Source organism: Cherax quadricarinatus, chromosome 92 (genome assembly GCF_038502225.1).
Source record: "Cherax quadricarinatus isolate ZL_2023a chromosome 92, ASM3850222v1, whole genome shotgun sequence".
NCBI lineage: Eukaryota > Metazoa > Arthropoda > Malacostraca > Decapoda > Parastacidae > Cherax > Cherax quadricarinatus.
Genome location: NC_091383.1, coordinates 11,464,799 through 11,484,509, shown reverse-complemented (window position 1 = coordinate 11,484,509; position 19,711 = coordinate 11,464,799). Strand labels below are relative to the sequence as shown.

General features: G+C 45.5%; 1 protein-coding gene across 2 annotated transcripts in view; it reads right to left on the bottom strand.

Moving 5' to 3' along the window:
• Window positions 1-19,711, bottom strand: part of LOC128705483 (cytochrome P450 2L1) — a 309,064-nt gene that overhangs the window by 225,493 nt on the left and 63,860 nt on the right. For both annotated transcript variants that reach the window (XM_070104508.1, XM_070104507.1), the window contains exon 4: window positions 7,894-8,027. In XM_070104508.1, coding sequence (XP_069960609.1) covers window positions 7,894-8,027 — 134 coding nt within the window. The remainder of the gene's footprint in view (window positions 1-7,893; window positions 8,028-19,711) is intronic.

Below are 19,711 nucleotides of genomic sequence, written 5' to 3'. Positions count from 1 at the left end.
AACAAGACTAATTATCTGCTACAACAACCGCTTCCTCTACAACACACATAGATTTAATCAAGTCCGATTAGATCTCACTTACCTCAGAAACAACATTCTACACAGTCTAGACCAAGACCACAACAATCACTGGTCACAGCTAATACACACCAAACTACACCTCTACAAATCCCTAATACGTCCTCTGATAACTTACTCTCCACTAGCCATCTCTTATGCAGCTGAAACGAACTTACTTAAACTGCAGCGTGTCCAGAACAAGGCGCTGCGCTGGGTGCTTGATGTCGGATGGGAGGACTTTAGCTAATCTTCGCCTGTCCCATCCTACCCGCTTACCCCACCGGAGTCCCAACACAAGAGCCTGAATTTCTGTTATCAATATCTGTCCCACGATCGCCTTAGCTGCTGGGTTAAGCCCTGGCTCTATTTCTATGACTAAGAACACTCCTCTCCTGAGCTATTCTTCGTCTGTCCCGTCTTCCCCGCTCATCCCATTTGGGATCTTACCTGAAATTGTTCCTTCGTTCGTTCCTATGCTGTCGTCACAATCACACACACACCATCATCGACCAACGATCTCGCCTCTTTAATTACCCCGTGTTGAGAGTGACTTTCCTCAGAGTGGTGGTTACTGGACCTTCGTGTTCACCATCAGGATTGGAGCGTCGGTGGCTGCCTACCCAAGGGCAGGAAGCCTCCCTCTGCACTCCTGTTGCTGTCTGAAGTCTCCACGCCTCAGCCTGTATGTGAAGTCTGCACGCCATACAGCTAGTGTTGGCTCTCCTCACCGCTCACAGCCAGTGTTGCCTCTCTTCATCCAGTGGTGGTTACTGGACCTTCGTGTTCACCAGCAGGATTGGTGCGTCGGTGGCTGCCTACCCAAGGGCAGGAAGCATCCCTCTGCACTCCTGTTGCTGTCTGAAGTCTCCACGCCTCAGCCTGTACGTGTGATCTGCCCGCCATACAGCCAGTGTTGCCTCTCCTCTCCGTTCGCGGCATACAGTGCTCCATCAAGCTACAGCTCACCTCCTCAGTGTCCTGTGCCTCCAGCGACGGACTCCACAAAAAAACTTTAAAGTTATAGCCAGACAAGTACGTGTGTCTACTTCACACGTACTTGCCTAGCCGATTATTCTCACAGATTTGGCCGCCACATCTAATTTACGATGCCTTCAATGCCTTCCACTTCCTTCCCCCTTACCACTCCTCCTCTACCGCCAACACCTGCCTCTACTCTGTCTACTCCTGCTTCTAAGGCCTACCCTGCCTCTACCTCTTCCAAACCCAATTCTTTCTCGCTTAACCTCATGCCACTATCTGTCCTGGAAATTTATTGTACCAGATCACTGGCACACCTCAGCTGAAAGTCTTTAAAACCAACTCAGGCTTCAAACTCCTTCTTGACAGACATTCTTGCTAAACGTACACCTCAACCAAAACCAGACAAAAACTCAACACAGGCTTCACTATTATTTGGACTCCTGACCACCGCGCCAAATGCACAGTGATCGCAAAACACGTAGACTATTTTCTCCTGACAGCCTATGACACAGACGAAGAAGACATTAGTACTAAGAACAAAGTCTCTGTTGACGATATTTATAGACCTGAAAACTCGACCATCCTCAAAATACTCTTTTCAACTCCTTCTGACGCCTTTACACTATTCAATCAAGGAATCTTTGCCAAGACTATCCGCATTCCTCCAAACACTCTTCACTCCAAACTTTCACCCCATCATGCAATGTCTGAAATGCTACAAATTTGGCCACGACAAAATCTCATGCACTTCCACACAAATCTGCTCCAGATGTTCAGCAACTGGCCACCTCTGGAACACTTGCAACCTCCCCCTTAAATGTTCTAACTGTGTGGGTCACACACTGCAGTTGCAAATTCCTGCCCTTCTAGAAAAGACATTCTCTCCACCCTCAGAGCAAGCCAACCTCCCTCCCTCCCCAACCCCTTCCCTGAACCTCCCCCCTACAATACCTTCCTCTCCTACCCCCAATGCCTGGGTTACTCCACGCACTTGGTCTACCTCACCGACTTTACACACTTCAAACACCAACCCACAGACTACAAGCACTTCTACACATACACCCACACTAGACTACAAAACTAACTGTCAACTCGCCACTGCTGTCCACTCTGCGATGGTAATCTCTCAAGCTTACCAATCAGACTACTCACATGTCCTTAACCTAATCTTGTCTGCTAACAATCTTCCCTCTTTAATTATCCCTCCTTCCTGCTTCTCTTCTAAGCCCCCTACAACCTTTACCTCCTCCCTCTCTCCCACCCCCCACTTTCTACCCCCACCAGCTCTCCTCCTTCCCTACCCCACTTCACTACTTCTACCCCTCCAACCAACGCCCCTACTACTGCTGCAACGACCACCCCTCCTCCCACCTCCTTACCCACTTCCTCATCTCCAACCAAAGCTTCCACTTCCTCATCCCCCACCAAAGCTTCCACTTCCTCTGCATCTACCTTCACCCACTCCTCCACCACAACCAAAACTTCATCCAGGTCCAACTCCACCTCCTCCAGACAAAATCCACTCAAACCTAAACCTGCCCCAACTTCTGATGCACAGACCAAAGAACATAAAAATCAGATCCATCTCTTCCTCCCCCTCCAGGAAACGGGTCCGAAACACCTACAAACACATATCCACTGATGACACCACTATCACGGGCTTTAATCCAAACTCCTCCCCCGACATTAACTTTGCTATGACGAAACCATTAAATCATGTTTAAAGTGATTCAGTTCAACGTACGTTCTTACTATACAATTAGACACCTACTGGCCGAGCTCCTTGAAGCAGAGAGGCCAGATATTGTTTTGCTAAACAGTACCTGCCTCAAAGCCCCTCAACGTATCCGCCATTATGGTTATACTGCACTACAGTCCCCCTATGATCCCCACGATTGGGTTGCCATCCTTGTCAAATCCAACATAAAACACGAATTTCTCCTAATCCCTTTTATTCACCAACACTGTCTTGCTGTCAGAATACACACCCACCTTGGTCCCGTTATCTTTTTCACCACCTATGCTCGCCCAAACACTATTCTCAACATACACGACCTTTCCTTAGTCTTCAACTACACCAACACACCAACATACCTACTAGCTGACATGATTGCCAAACACACAGCCTTTCATCACACCAGTAACAACCAACTTGGTCACCAATTACTCAGCTTCACAAACCATAAACACCTAATTCATCTCGGCCCAGACTTCAATACCTTCTACAATCACACGGGCCAAGGCAAACCAGACATCATTCTGGCAAACCGAGCCAGCTTTCTATTTCAACACTACATCTCACCTGGCCCTATTACAGGCTCTGATCACATCCCAGTCATCTTACACATCTCCTCCAACCCTATCCTCATTCCAACCACATTCCAGCCTAGACCAAGACCACAACAATCACTGGTCACAACTCATACAACAAGCTGACAAACAGCGTATTAAAAACACTAAAGCCTTCTGGAACTTTATCAAAAAAATCAGAGGTACAACTCCCACCAACAAATTCACCCACAACAACACACACATCACAGACCCGCAGGCTGCTACCAACATCTTCAAACACATCTGGGAGAACATCTTCCACTCTCACCCACCTCACCCTAACGTTATTCAACACTTTCAGAACATAGAACACTGGAACACTACACACACACAAGAAACAACACCAGACAGCCACATCCATCTGGACTCTCTTACCTCCTCCCAAGAACTCGACACTCCTTTCACCAACACAGACATTAAAACTCTCCTCAGACACCTTCCTCCCAAGGCTCCTGGTGCCTCTGGCCTAAACCTTATTATCCTAAAACACCTTACTGACTCTATCATTACTGCCTACACAAACCTCTTTAATGCCTCCCTTGCCTCTGGATACTTCCCTTCCCTCTTCAAAGTTGCTACTGCTATCCTCCTTCCTAAACCCAAAAAAGACCACTCTGACCCTAGAAACTATCGCCCTATCAGCCTCCTCGAAACTTTAGGTAAACTCTGAAAAACTCATCAACCATCGCCTTCGCAGATACCTGGAACACAACTACTTTCTGATGGTCAGTTTGGCTTCAGAACACACAGATCAACACAGGATGCCATTAATATCATTCTCAACTACATCCACATAAACACAGAACAAAGAAACAGGGCCGCCCTGGTTGCAAAAGACATTTAAAAAGCTTTTGACACTGTGTGGCACGAGGGGCTCAAGTACAAACTCTGCACTAACTTCAACCTGCCTCTCACTACTCGTAAACTCCTCTGCAACTTCCTAGACGGCCGTACCATGAGAATCAAATTCCAAGGCTGTTACTCCGACTACTTCACACTAAATGCTGGAGTACCCCAGGGATCTGTCCTTTCCCCTACCCTCTACATTTTATACACTAACGACATTCCAACACCTGTATACCACAACTCCATCACACTAGCCTATGCAGACGACATTACACAACTTATCACTCATGCCAATATAGATACACTCACACACAAAACACAAAATGAGGTCGACAGGATAGCCTTCTGGGAACAAAAATGGAGGATCAAAACCAATGCAGCTAAATCCAGCATTACATATTTTAACTACAGGAAACGTGATCCTCCATTACCTGTCGAGCTCGGAACAGCTGACACCCGCACTTACATCCCCATCACACAATCTGCCACTGTCCTTGGCGTTAATCTTAATTCTCTTACACGGGCACATTCACTCAAGGCATGCAATAGCTATTAAGGCCCTTGCGGGCCTCTACAAGCTGAAACATGCCTCCCAACGCACCAAACTACACCTCTACAAATCCCTAATACGTCCTCTGATAACTTACTCTCCACTAGCCATCTCTCTTGCAGCTAAAACGAACTTACTTAAACTGCAGTGTGTCCAGAACAAGACACTGCACTGGGTGCTTGATGTCAGATTGGAGGACTTTGGCACAAGCGAGTCTCTCCATGCCCAATTAGACATCCCTGCGCTGAATCTGTACTGGAAAACGCTCAGTGACAGACAGATAGACAAACTTGAGACGCGACATGACTACTGGACCTCTCTCCTTGATGAAGACATTCGCAGACCCACAAACCAACACAACCTTTTCTACTCCTTGTATGATCCTGCTCCTAACCTATTTACAAATAACCTAGGATTCTCTGACGCACGTTCGCCTTAGCGAACGTGCGTCAGAGACATGGCTCAATTCTACACTCCTCTCTAGCGCTAATCTTCGCCTGTCCCTTCCTCCCCGTTCACCCCACCGGAGTCCCAACAGTGGAGCCTGAATTTCTCTTCTCAATATCTGTCCCACTATTGCCTTCGCTGCTGGGTTAAGCCCTGGCTCTATTTCTACGACTAAGAACACTCCTCCCCAGCACTATTCTTCGTCTGTCCCGTCTTCCCCGCTCATCCCATTTGGGATCTTACCTAAACTATCGTTCGTTCGTTCGTTCCTATGCTGTACTTTCTACAAGATTGATGGACTGAACACATCGACTCCAGGCTGAGGGACTGATTACCTCAAACTCCTCCTCAAAATCATTCCTGCTTTGTATAGGACTGATGAAGCCACTGTGTGGTGAGACATTTTTTTAATAAAGATTCCCAAATGTTGAATAAGTGTCTCACTTCTTCAACTCTTCGGTTTTCAAAATCATTCATCACACCCAGATGTTGTACATATGTTTGATGAAGATCTTGTTGGCATTATAAAGTTAAAACAATTGATAAACAAATAGAGAGAGAGCAGAGAGTGACTAGCTCCTTTTAAGTTTACTAACCATACCACGGGCGGGGTTTGAACCCGCGATCAGAGTCTCAAAACTCCATACCATTGGATGAATCTTATTGAAGCTAGCTGGCCCAGTGGTTAACGTGACAGTCTTGAGTTTTGAGACTCTCTGACCGCGGGTTCAAACCTCACCCGTAGTATGGTTTGTTTGCAATCGTGTCATTACGAGTTCGTGAGTCAAGATTTACTATATTTCTTAGACTTCTAGTCTAAGAAATATGTGCAGGTAATATAGATATTATTGCTATAACAGAGACCTGGTTCAACCTGAAAAATAAAGAAATGCCTTCTGAATGTCACACACAATGCTATAAACTATTCCACACTGATAGGGTCAACAGGAAGGGTGGTGGAGTTGTGATGTATGTCAGAGATGATTTAAACTCTTGTCTTAGACAAGATATAAGATTAGAAGCATCGGACACAGAATCTGTTTGCAACAATATGACAGAAAATCTTGAGTCTAGTGACTTTCTTGATACGGTTCAGGATAGTTTTATAAAACAGTTTGTGACAGAACTAACTAGAGGAAACAATCTGCTTGACTTGGTTCTTGCCAACAAAGAATCACTAATTAATAATCTTGAGGTTAGTTAGCTAGGGGAAAGTGATCACAAGTCAGTTTCAATATATCAGGAATTACCCAGATAACTGCAATCAAGTCTCTGTCCCAGACTTCAACTTGGCCGATATCACGATACTGAGAAATTACCTGGGTGGGCTAAACTGGAAAGATCTGACTATGGGTCAGGTAGGTGGTGTTGGTTGGCAATATGACGTTTTACAGAGCATAGTTCTAGCTGCCCAGACAACTTTTGTTCCTAGTAGGGAAATTAGATCTAACAAAAATGATCCCAAATGGATAAACAATAGATTAAAACATCTCACTGGTCAAAAGAGAGGCATATATAGGTGTATCAAAAGAGGAGTTGGGCAGTTAACAAATGAATATATTCAATTAAGAGAGAAATTAAAAAAAAGGAATAAGAAAAGCTAAAAGAGATTAAGAAGCTAAAGTGGCAAGGGATTCGAAGACTAACCCAAAAGATTAGGGACAAGATTGGCCCACTCAAAAGTAACTCAGGTCAGATCATTGACAGTGATAAGGAAATGTGTAAAATTTTTAACTCTTATTTCCTCTCAGTTTTTTATGTAGGAAGATACTAGTGAAATTCCAGAAATAATAAATTATGTAAAACAGGTCGATAATAAGCTATGCACGATCAGGGTAACTAGTGACATGGTCCTCAGACAAATAGAGAAATTAAAACCTAACAAATCCCCAGGTCCTGATGAACTGTTTGTAAGGGTGTTAAAGGAATGTAAAGAGGAACTTAGCATACCTTTGGCTAATCTTTTCAATATATCACTACAAACTGGCATAGTGCCAGACAAGTGAAATTAGGGGGGATATGATTGAGGTGTATAAATGGAAAACTGGAATAAATGAAAGGGATGTAAATAGCGTTCTAAAAATATCTAGCCAAGACAGGACTCGCAGCAATGGTTTGAAGTTGAAAAAAATCAGATTCAGGAATGATATAGGAAAGCACTGTTTTGGTAATAGAGTTGTGGATGAGTGGAACAAACTCCCGAGTACCGTCATAGAAGCTAAGACTTTGGTAGTTTTAAAAACTGGTTAGATAAATACATGAGTGAGTGTGGGTGGGTGTGAGTTGGACCTGACTAACTTTTCCTAATAGGTCTGATGCCGTGTTTCCTTAAATGGATGTAATCTGACTTGACCTGACTAGGTGGGTCATTGGTTTAAACCGAGAGGTGACTTGGACCTGCCTCGCATGGGCCAGTAGGCCTGCTGCAGTGCTCCTTCTTTTTTTTTGTTCTAAAGTTAACAAAATCTCACCCATCTCTGTACAAACATCGCATCATGACGAAATAAATTATTATTATTATTATTATTATTATTATTATTATTATTATTATTATTATTATTATTATTATTATTATTATTATTATTATTATTATTATTATTGCTCTACGACGTGTTTTTAACTCACTTTAGGAGACAGTGTACATATATAATCAATATATAAAGCTGAAAGTTACAAACCTGATTGTCGTCCATCAGTAAGAAAGTGAAGGTCGTCCCAGTGTGGACGATCAGAACATTCTGTCTTGGAGAACACTTCCTTCACCAGTTTAAAGTTACAGATGAAAGTCATGTCTACACTTCCAGCTCTCACTCTGCAATGATGTGACTTTTGTGACAAGGTTGTGTTTAAACATGATAATGGTATATAATGCAGGGCGGAATTAAGGAATGGGGTTCAGGGGCTACAGCTCTGGGTCCTCCGGCAGCTGAGAGGCTTCCAGAAAATGGTGTTTATTTTTCCATCGTGTTGGTATTTTATGCTATTCATCTCCAATGGTACCTAACTCTTGCACATGTGTCTTACTTCTCACAGCTGTTGTTCGTCAGGAAATAAGACAAGTGTTTCCTCACACAGATTAAGTTTATTTAGGTACAGGAACACTGGTGGACCTACATTTCTCGGGCTCTGAAGCTTGAACTGTTAGGAGGCCCCTTCGTAAGGCTTTCTCATACAGTAGTCCCAAAATGTTTAAGCAATGTGGACTAAAATACGTTGTTGTGGTCTTTGAAAGTGAGATCCTCTGACATTATCACTCCCAGGTCTGTCACATTAGTTTCTCCCTCTATTGTGTGGTTGGAATTTGTTTTATACTCTGACACAGTCTTAATTTCCTAAAGTATTCCATAACGGAATAATTGAAATTTCTCTTAATTGAATTTCAGATTGTTTTCCAGGACCCATGAAAAAATTTGGTTGAAGTCTGCCTGGAGTCTTTTAGTGTTATCGATGGAGGACACTGTCATGGAAATTCGGATGTCATCCGCAAAGGAAGACACAGTGTTGTGGCATACATCTCTGTCTATGTCAGATATGAGGAACAGGATGGGAGCGAGTGCTGTGTCTTGTGGAACACTGGGAGCGAGTACTGTGTCTTGTGGAACACTGGGAGCGAGTACTGTGTCTTGTGGAACACTGGGAGCGAGTACTGTGTCTAGTGGAACACTGGGAGCGAGTACTGTGTCTTGTGGAACACTGGGAGCGAGTACTGTGTCTTGTGGAACACTGGGGGCGAGTACTGTGTCTTGTGGAACACTGGGAGCGAGTACTGTGTCTTGTGGAACACTGGGAGCGAGTACTGTGTCTTGTGGAACACTGGGAGCGAGTACTGCACCTTGTGGAACACTGGGAACGAGTACTGTGTCTTGTGGAACACTGGGAGCGAGTACTGTGTCTTGTGGAACACTGGGAGCGAGTACTGTGTCTTGTGGAACACTGGGGGCGAGTACTGTGTCTTGTGGAACACTGGGAGCGAGTACTATGTCTTGTGGAACACTGGGAGCGAGTACTGTGTCTTGTGGAACACTGGGAGCGAGTACTGTGTCTTGTGGAACACTGGGAGCGTACTGTGTCTTGTGGAACACTGGGAGCGAGTACTGTGTCTCGTGGAACACTGGGAGCGAGTACTGTACCTTGTGGAACACTGGGAGCGAGTACTGTGTCTTGTGGAACACTGGGAGCGAGTACTGTGTCTTGTGGAACACTGGGAGCGAGTACTGTGTCTTGTGGAACACTGGGAGCGAGTACTGTGTCTTGTGGAACACTGGGAGCGAGTACTGTGTCTTGTGGAACACTGGGAGCGAGTACTGTGTCTTGTGGAACACTGGGAGCGAGTACTGTACCTTGTAGAACATTGGGAGCGAGTACTGTGTCTTGTGGAACACTGGGAGCGAGTACTGTGTCTTGTGGAACACTGGGAGCGAGTACTGTGTCTTGTGGAACACTGGGAGCGAGTACTGTGTCTAGTGGAACACTGGGAGCGAGTACTGTGTCTTGTGGAACACTGGGAGCGAGTACTGTGTCTTGTGGAACACTGGGAGCGAGTACGGTGTGTTGTGGAACACTGGGAGCGAGTACTGTGTCTTGTGGAACACTGGGAGCGAGTACTGTGTCTTGTGGAACACTGGGAGCGAGTACTGTGTCTTGTGGAACACTGGGAGCGAGTACTGTGTCTTGTGGAACACTGGGAGCGAGTACTGTGTCTTGTGGAACACTGGGAGCGAGTACTGTGTCTTGTGGAACACTGGGAGCGAGTACGGTGTCTTGTGGAACACTGGGAGCGAGTACTGTGTCTTGTGGAACACTGGGAGCGAGTACTGTGTCTTGTGGAACACTGGTAGCGAGTACTGTGTCTTGTGGAACACTGGGAGCGAGTACTGTGTCTTGTGGAACACTGGGAGCGAGTACTGTGTCTTGTGGAACACTGGGAGCGAGTACTGTGTCTTGTGGAACACTTTGAGCGAGTACTGTGTCTTGTGGAACACTGGGAGCGAGTACTGTGTCTTGTGGAACACTGGGAGCGAGTATTGTGTCTAGTGGAACACTGGGAGCGAGTACTGTGTCTTGTGGAACACTGGGAGCGAGTACTGTGTCTTGTGGAACACTGGGAGCGAGTACTGTGTCTTGTGGAACACTGGGAGCGAGTACTGTCTTGTGGAACACTGGGAGCGAGTACTGTGTCTTGTGGAACACTGGGAGCGAGTACTGTGTCTTGTGGAACACTTTGAGCGAGTACTGTGTCTTGTGGAACACTGGGAGCGAGTACTGTGTCTTGTGGAACACTGGGAGCGAGTACTGTGTCTTGTGGAACACTGGGAGCGATTATTGTGTCTTGTGGAACACTGGGAGCGAGTACTGTGTCTTGTGGAACACTGGGAGCGAGTACTGTGTCTTGTGGAACACTGGGAGCGAGTACTGTGTCTTGTGGAACACTGGGAGCGAGTACTGTGTCTTGTGGAACACTGGGAGCGAGTACTGTGTCTTGTGGAACACTGGGAGCGAGTACTGTGTCTTGTGGAACACTGGGAGCGAGTACTGTGTCTTGTGGAACACTTTGAGCGAGTACTGTGTCTTGTGGAACACTGGGAACGAGTACTGTGTCTTGTGGAACACTGGGAGCGAGTATTGTGTCTAGTGGAACACTGGGAGCGAGTACTGTGTCTTGTGGAACACTGGGAGCGAGTACTGTGTCTTGTGGAACACTGGGAGCGAGTACTGTGTCTTGTGGAACACTGGGAGCGAGTACTGTGTCTTGTGGAACACTGGGAGCGAGTACTGTGTCTTGTGGAACACTGGGAGCGAGTACTGTGTCTTGTGGAACACTGGGAGCGAGTACTGTGTCTTGTGGAACACTTTGAGCGAGTACTGTGTCTTGTGGAACACTGGGAGCGAGTATTGTGTCTTGTGGAACACTGGGAGCGAGTACTGTGTCTTGTGGAACACTGGGAGCGAGTATTGTGTCTTGTGGAACACTGGGAGCGAGTACTGTGTCTTGTGGAACACTGGGAGCGAGTACTGTGTCTTGTGGAACACTGGGAGCGAGTACTGTGTCTTGTGGAACACTGGGAGCGAGTACTGTACCTTGCAGAACATTGGGAGCGAGTACTGTGTCTTTTGGAACACTGGGAGCGAGTACTGTGTCTTGTGGAACACTGGGAGCGAGTACGGTGTCTTGTGGAACACTGGGAGCGAGTACTGTGTCTTGTGGAACACTGGGAGCGAGTACTGTACCTTGTGGAACACTGGGAGCGAGTACTGTGTCTTGTGGAACACTGGGAGCGAGTACTGTGTCTTGTGGAACACTGGGAGCGAGTACTGTGTCTTGTGGAACACTGGGAGCGAGTACTGTGTCTTGTGGAACACTGGGAGCGAGTACTGTGTCTTGTGGAACACTGGGAGCGAGTACTGTGTCTTGTGGAACACTGGGAGCGAGTACTGTGTCTTGTGGAACACTGGGAGCGAGTACTGTGTCTTGTGGAATACTGGGAGCGAGTACTGTGTCTTGTGGAACACTGGGAGCGAGTACTGTGTCTTGTGGAACACTGGGAGCAAGTACTGTACCTTGTGGAACATTGGGAGCGAGTACTGTGTATTGTGGAACACTGGGAGCGAGTACTGTGTCTTGTGGAACACTGGGAGCGAGTACTGCGTCTTGTGGAACACTGGGAGCGAGTACTGTGTCTTGTGGAACACTGGGAGCGAGTATTGTGTCTTGTGGAACACTGGGAGCGAGTACTGTGTCTTGTGAAACACTGGGAGCGAGTACTGTACCTTGTGGAACACTGGGAGCGAGTACTGTGTCTTGTGGAACACTGGGAGCGAGTACTGTGTCTTGTGGAACACTGAGAGCGAGTACTGTGTCTTCGAGTACTGTGTCTAGTGGAACACTGGGAGCGAGTACTGTGTCTTGTGGAACACTGGGAGCGAGTACTGTGTCTTGTGGAACACTGGGAGCGAGTACTGTGTCTTGTGGAACACTGGGAGCGAGTACTGTGTCTTGTGGAACACTGGGAGCGAGTACTGTGTCTTGTGGAACACTGGGAGCGAGTACTGTGTCTTGTGGAACACTTTGAGCGAGTACTGTGTCTTGTGGAACACTGCGAGCGAGTACTGTACCTTGTAGAACATTGGGAGCGAATACTGTTTCTTGTGGAACACTGGGAGCGAGTACTGTGTCTTGTGGAACACTGGGAGCGAGTACTGTGTCTTGTGGAACACTGGGAGCGAGTACTGTGTCTTGTGGAACACTGGGAGCGAGTACTGTGTCTTGTGGAACACTGGGAGCGAGTACTGTGTCTTGTGGAACACTGGGAGCAAGTACTGTGTCTTGTGGAACACTGGGAGCGAGTACTGTGTCTTGTGGAACACTGGGAGCGAGTACTGTGTCTTGTGGAACACTTTGAGCGAGTACTGTGTCTTGTGGAACACTGGGAGCGAGTACTGTGTCTTGTGGAACACTGGGAGCGAGTACTGTGTCTTGTGGAACACTGGGAGCGAGTACTGTGTCTTGTGGAACACTGGGAGCGAGTACTGTGTCTTGTGGAACACTGGGAGCGAGTACTGTGTCTTGTGGAACACTGGGAGCGAGTACTGTGTCTTGTGGAACACTTTGAGCGAGTACTGTGTCTTGTGGAACACTGGGAGCGAGTACTGTGTCTTGTGGAACACTGGGAGCGAGTATTGTGTCTAGTGGAACACTGGGAGCGAGTACTGTGTCTTGTGGAACACTGGGAGCGAGTACTGTGTCTTGTGGAACATTGGGAGCGAGTACTGTGTCTTGTGGAACACTGTGAGCGAGTACTGTGTCTTGTGGAACACTGGGAGCGAGTACTGTGTCTTGTGGAACACTGGGAGCGAGTACTGCGTCTTGTGGAACACTGGGAGCGAGTACTGTGTCTTGTGGAACACTGGGAGCGAGTATTGTGTCTTGTGGAACACTGGGAGCGAGTACTGTGTCTTGTGAAACACTGGGAGCGAGTACTGTACCTTGTGGAACACTGGGAGCGAGTACTGTGTCTTGTGGAACACTGGGAGCGAGTACTGTGTCTTGTGGAACACTGAGAGCGAGTACTGTGTCTTGTGGAACACTGGGAGCGAGTACTGTGTCTTGTGGAACACTGGGAGCGAGTACTGTGTCTTGTGAAACACTGGGAACGAGTACTGTGTCTTGTGGAACACTGGGAGCGAGTACTGTGTCTTGTGGAACACTGGGAGCGAGTACTGTGTCTTGTGAAACACTGGGAGCGAGTACTGTACCTTGTGAAACGCTGGGAGCGAGTACTGTGTCTTGTGGAACACTGGGAGCGAGTACTGTGACTTGTGGAACACTGGGAACGAGTACTGTGTCTTGTGGAACACTGGGAACGAGTACTGTGTCTTGTGGAACACTGGGAGCGAGTACTGTACCTTGTGGAACACTGGGAGCGAGTACTGTGTCTTGTGGAACACTGGGAGCGAGTACTGTGTCTTGTGGAACACTGGGAACGAGTACTGTATCTTGTGGAACACTTGGAACGAGTACTGTGTCTTGTTGAACACTGGGAGCGAGTACTGTACCTTGTGGAACACTGGGAACGATTACTGTGTCTTGTGGAACACTGGGAACGAGTACTGTGTCTTGTGGAACACTGGGAACGAGTACTGTGTCTTGTGGAACACTGGGAACGAGTACTGTGTCTTTTGGAACCCTGGTAACGAGTAATGTGTCTTGTGGAACACTGGGAACGAGTACTGTGTCTTGTGGAACCCTGGTAACGAGTACTGTGTCTTGTGGAACCCTGGTAACGAGTACTGTGTCTTGTGGAACAGAGCTTTTTACTGTAGCCATATCAAACTTTACTCTGTTTACTATTACTCATTGTGTTCTATTTGTTAGGAAGTTATAGATTTATCTACCAACTTTTCCTGTTATTCCTTTATCACGGATTTTGTGCGCTATTACACCATGGTCACACTTAGTCACACGAAGTCTGTGTATACTATATCTCCATTTTATTTATCTTCTAGAGCATCCAGGACATTGTCATAGTGGTCCAGTAGCTGAGACAGACAGGAGCGACCTGCTCCAAACCCGTGTTGCCCTGGGTTGTGTAACTGATGGGTATCTAGGTGGATGGCGATCTTGCTTCTTAGAACCCTTTCAAAGATTTTTATGATATGGGATGTAAGTTCTATCTGTCTGTAGTTCTTTACAATTGCTTTACTGCCACCTTTGTGGAGTGGGGCTGTCTGTTGTTTATAGTGTGTGTGGGGTGACCCCTGTGTCTCTGCTCCCTCTCCATAAAATGCTGAAGGCACGTGATGGGGGCTTCTTGCAGTTCTTGATGAACACGAAGTTCCATGAGTCTGGGCCTGAGGCAGAGTGCATGGGCATGTTATTTATTACCTTTTCGAAGTCTTGTGGTGTTAGGGATAATGCCAGAGATTTTTTAATTGACCAAATTTTGAATCACGGTCATAAAAAAAATCATTTAGATTATCGACCCTTAGTCTGGTTAACGGCTTGCTAAGCACCGAGTCATATTGGTACTATAGTATCTCACTCATTTGTTTGCTGTCATCATTGTAAGTCTCCTATAAGCAAGGTCAAATGTTGGATGTTGTTCTGGCCTTAGATTTGGTATAAAGAAAGTATGTTGGATTTCTTTCAATTTTCTTTATGGCTTTAAGTTCTTCCTGAGATTCTTGTCTCCTATAAGATTACACAAGATTAAGTTCAATATTTGCTATTTCTATAACCAGAGCTTCATTTCGTGTTTCAGATATACCTGGAGTTTACCTGGAGAGGCTTTCGGGGGTCAACGCCCCCGCGGCCCGGTCTGTGACCAGGCCTCATGGTAGATAAGGCTCTTATTAACCAGGTTGTTACTGTTGGCCACATATAAATCGACGTACGAACCACAGCCACGTGCCTGTTCAAAGCCTTCTTGAAGACAGCCAGGGTTCTATTGGTAATCCCCGTCTTTTATGCTGGGAGGTAGTTGAACAGTCTTGGGCCCCTGACACTTATTGTGTTGTCTCTTAACGCTCTAGTGGGGGGATGTTGCATCGTCTGCCGAGTCTTTTGCTTTCGTAGGGAGTAATTTTCGTGTGCAAATTTGGGACTAGCCCATCTAGGATTTTCCAAGTGTATATAATCATGAATCTTTCTCGACTGCATTCCAGGAAATACAGGACGAGGAACTTCAAACGTTCCCAGTAATTTAGATGCTTTTCGCTCTTATGTGCGCCGTGAAGGTTTGCTGTACATTTTCTAGGACAGCAATTTCACCTACCTTGAAAGGTGGTGTTAGTGTGCAGCAATATTCCAGCCTAGATAGAACAAGCGACCTGAGCAGTGTCATCATGGGCTTGGCCTCCCTAGTTTTGAAGGTCCTCATTATCCATCCTGTCATTATTCTAGCAGATGCGATTGATACAATGTTATGGTCTTTGAAAGTGAGATCCTCTGACATTATCACTCCCAGGTCTTTTACATTAGTTTCTCGCTGTACTGTGTGGTTGGAATTTGTTTTATACTTCGTTATAGTTTTAATTTCCTCATGTTCTCGATATCGGAGGAATTGAAATTTCTCTTCAATGAACTTCATATTATTTTCTCCCGCCAATTTAAAGATTTATTTGATGTCCGCCTGGAATATTGCGGTGTGTGGCATGCAAAGAGTATGTAACCTTTATTCGGCGCATGTACACACCCTCATTTACAGGCTATCTCCCCCAACCAGCGAACCAGGTGACTGAGGGTTGACGATGGGGCCCCGTCGTTCAACTAGTAATCAGGTTCCAGCCAATAATAAGATGGTTTTGGCAATCGCAGAGGTTATGTGGGTACCACTCTCCTGTCTGCCCATGTCATTCCCATTCTAGAGCTGGTTGAAGCACGGTCTGCTCTCTTGTGGCTTCTATTCTGCCTTGCTTACCGTGGAGTGCACTAATACCTATCACTGTACATAGTGTATATAGTGTACATATTGCTGTTCCAAATTGGTGAAGGATAATATAAGTCAAAACTTTTCTGCTGTGTTTATTTTGCTCTCTTTACACCCAGGATAACAGGCCATTTGGACTCCTGGGTTGTAATACGGTGTCATGAAAATTCAGGTGTCATCTGCAAAGGAGACATGGCACTGTGGCTTATATCCCTGTCTATGTCAGAAAAGAATGGGACCGAGTACTGTGCCTTGTGAAACAGAGCTTTTCACAGTAGCCGCCTCAGACTTTACTGTTTACTACCACTTTTTGTGTTCTGTTTGATAGGAAATTATAGATCTATCTACCAACTTTTCCTGCTATTCCTTTATCACGCATTTTGTGTGCTATTACACCATGGTCACACTTGTCGAAGGCTTTAGCAAAGTCTGTGTATATTACATTTGCATTTTGTTTATCTTCCAGAGCATCCAGCACCTTGTCATAGTGGTCCAGTAGTTGAGGCAGACAGGAGCGACCTGCTTAATGTTGCCTGGGTTGTGTAACTGATGAGTATCTAGATGACTGGCGGTCGTGCTTTTTAGAGCTCTTTTATGATATCAGATGTTAGTGCTATCGGTCTGTAGTTCTTTACTGCCCCCTTTGTGGAGTGGGGCTATGTCTGTTGTTTTTAGTATCTGTGGGACGATCCCCGTGTCCATGCTCCCTCTCCATAGGATGTTGTTGCTGTTATTATTATTATTATTATTATTATTATTATTATTATTATTATTATTATTATTTACTACAAGTACATGTACAAGGTATACAGACCATAGCTGACATCAATGACATACTACTGTATAGAAAGCCCCTTATTATGCAGATCATTTCGGGCAATTAGGTCAGTTTGGTCCCTGGATGCGACCTACACCAGTCCACTAACACCCAGGTACCCATTATACTGATGGGTGAACATAGACAACCGGTGTAAGGAAACACGTGCGATGCTTCCACCCCTTTGCCGGGAATCGAACTCGGACCCTCACGGTGTGAAGCGAGAGCTTTTGCCATCAGGCCGTCAGGTTTTTTTTTTTTTTTGCAGTTCTTGATGAACACAGAATTTCACAACTCTGGGCCTGGGGCAAAGTGCATGGGCATGTCATTTTTCACCTTCTAAAGCATTTGGTGTTAGGATAATATCAGATAGGTTTGAGTCTACCAAATTCTGAGTCTCGTTCATAAAAAATTCATTTAGGTCTTCGACTTTCAGTCTGGTTAGGAGATTGCTAAAAACTGAGTCATACAGGGACTTGAGTAGCTCACTCATTTCCTTACTGTCATTTGTGTAGGACCCATCTTGTCAAAGTAAGGGCCCCAATACTGATGCTGTTCTCGACTTAGATTTGGCAAAAGAACAAAAATATTTTGAGTTTCTTACAATTTCATTTATGGCTTTTAATTCTTCCTGCGTTTCTTGACTCCTGTAAGATTCCTTTTGCTTAAGTTCGATGTTTGCTATTTATCTGACCTGTTCCTTCCTTCATATTACATATATATTGGCCTCTTTTAGCAGTTCTGTTATTCTTAACCTTCTCCTGTATAGGAAGCGCCTCTCTCTTCCTAGTTTACATCTCTTTTTCCTTTTCCTTAAATGAATATACCTTGAGCATACCTCGAGTGCCACAGAGTTAATCTTTTCTAGACATAGGTTTGGATCCATGTTGCAGAGGATATCTTTCCATTTTTGTATCATTTAGGACCTGATTGACCTGGTTCCACCTTGTGTTTTGGTTTTTGAAGTTGAATTTGGTGAAGGCTACCTCATGACTGATCCCATTTTATTGGTCTGGGACCCCACACATACATGTCTGAACCTCTATTATGTTGTGAGCTGAGTATATTGTTTTTGATATGGCAATATTTCATATCAGATCATCATTATTAGTGAAGATGAGGTCCAGTGTATTCCCTAATCTAGTAGGCTCTATTATTTGCTGGTTTAAGGTGAATTTGGTGCAGAGATTTAAAAGCTCGAGTGTGTGCAAGTTTTCATCTGAGTTGCTTCCTGGTGTTATCTCTGCTACAGCATTATTTGCTACATTCCTCATTTTACATGCCTTAGGTTGAATTTCCCAGGAGCAAGATGTTTAGGGCAGGAGCTGGAAGATTTTCCGGACAGTGGTCTATTTTCAACAGCTGTTCCCGGAATTGTTGGGAAGTTGCATCTGAAGGCTTGCATACAACCACAATGACCAGGTTATGGGTCTCAATCTTTACTGCCAAATAATCAAAAACATCATTTAATGTGTTTAGTAGTTTCGAGCATATCATTGACTCTGTGGCGTGCAGGCCAACCCCCCCTCCGCCCCAGTTTTGCCTGTTTACTCTCGCATCTGTATTGGTTGTAACCCGAGATCTATATTTCATTGTCAAAGTGGTCCTTTATGTGGGTCACTGTGAAAACCGCGAATATTGGGTTTCACTCTGTAAGCAGTCCATGGATGAAAGGTATGTTGTTGTTCGTTGGTGGCTTTTGACTCTGTATATTTGCACAGATGAATGTCGTCGTACTGATGGTATGTGGGGGTCTTTTTTACCTGGCACTAATATCAGTTGTTTTGAAGTGGAGGCCACTGACTGATTCCAATCCAGAAGTGAAATAGTTGGTGTACGATTTCTGTCATTTCCTGCTAGATATTTTTTCCTTCCTGGCGCTAAAAAGTCTCTCTCTGGAGTAGCTGTGGCTACTCAGGTTTTCCCATGGTCTGAATGGTCTGTGTCTTCTTGTCCCCTTTAGGTGGTGTGCCTCACAATATAAGTTATAGTATTGTCTTGCCTGAACTGAAGAGTGACATGGAAGGCAAATCCTGTGTCACAAACCTTCTGGAGTTTTATGATAAAGTAACAGAAGTAAGACATGAGAGAGAGAGGTGGGTTGATTGCATTTTCCTGAACTGCAAGAAGGCCTTCGACACAGTTCCTCAAAAGAGATTAGCGGAGAAGCTAGAGGAAGGGTGGAAAAACTTACAGGAAGGAATGTTGCATTTTCCTCTTGTCATATGAGCACGGCATTTTCTGGGATGGTCAAAGCTACACGTCCCATCCGTTTTTCCAGACATTCCATGCCTGCAGATACCTAATGCATAGAGTCTGCATAGGTATGATTTCTGTTTGCCTTGGTTTTTCGTGACTGCATTCCCTACTCGTGCCTGTTTTTCTGTCTCTTTACTGTCTTCAGCACTTGTACTAACAATGGTGTTTTCACCAGCATTTTCTGGTAGTTTTGGCAAGGGGCATCTCCTTGTTTACTATCTCCAGTGGTATTGCTAGCTTCTAACTTTGGGGCTTGCATGTCTTTGTCTACACCTGTTTTCCCAGCACTAGAGTTCCTGTCTCCCTCTGGCCCACCAATTTTCATTTCTGTGTTCTTACAGGTACTGTCTACCAGGACAGCATCTGCACCAGGGGTGATAGCACCATCCATGCCCAGTCCTTTTATTTTCCCATCTGTTATAGAATGCTGTCAGGTTTTCTATGACGGCTGCTTTGATGTTTCTCTCTTTTAACACATATGTGATTTTTTTCACA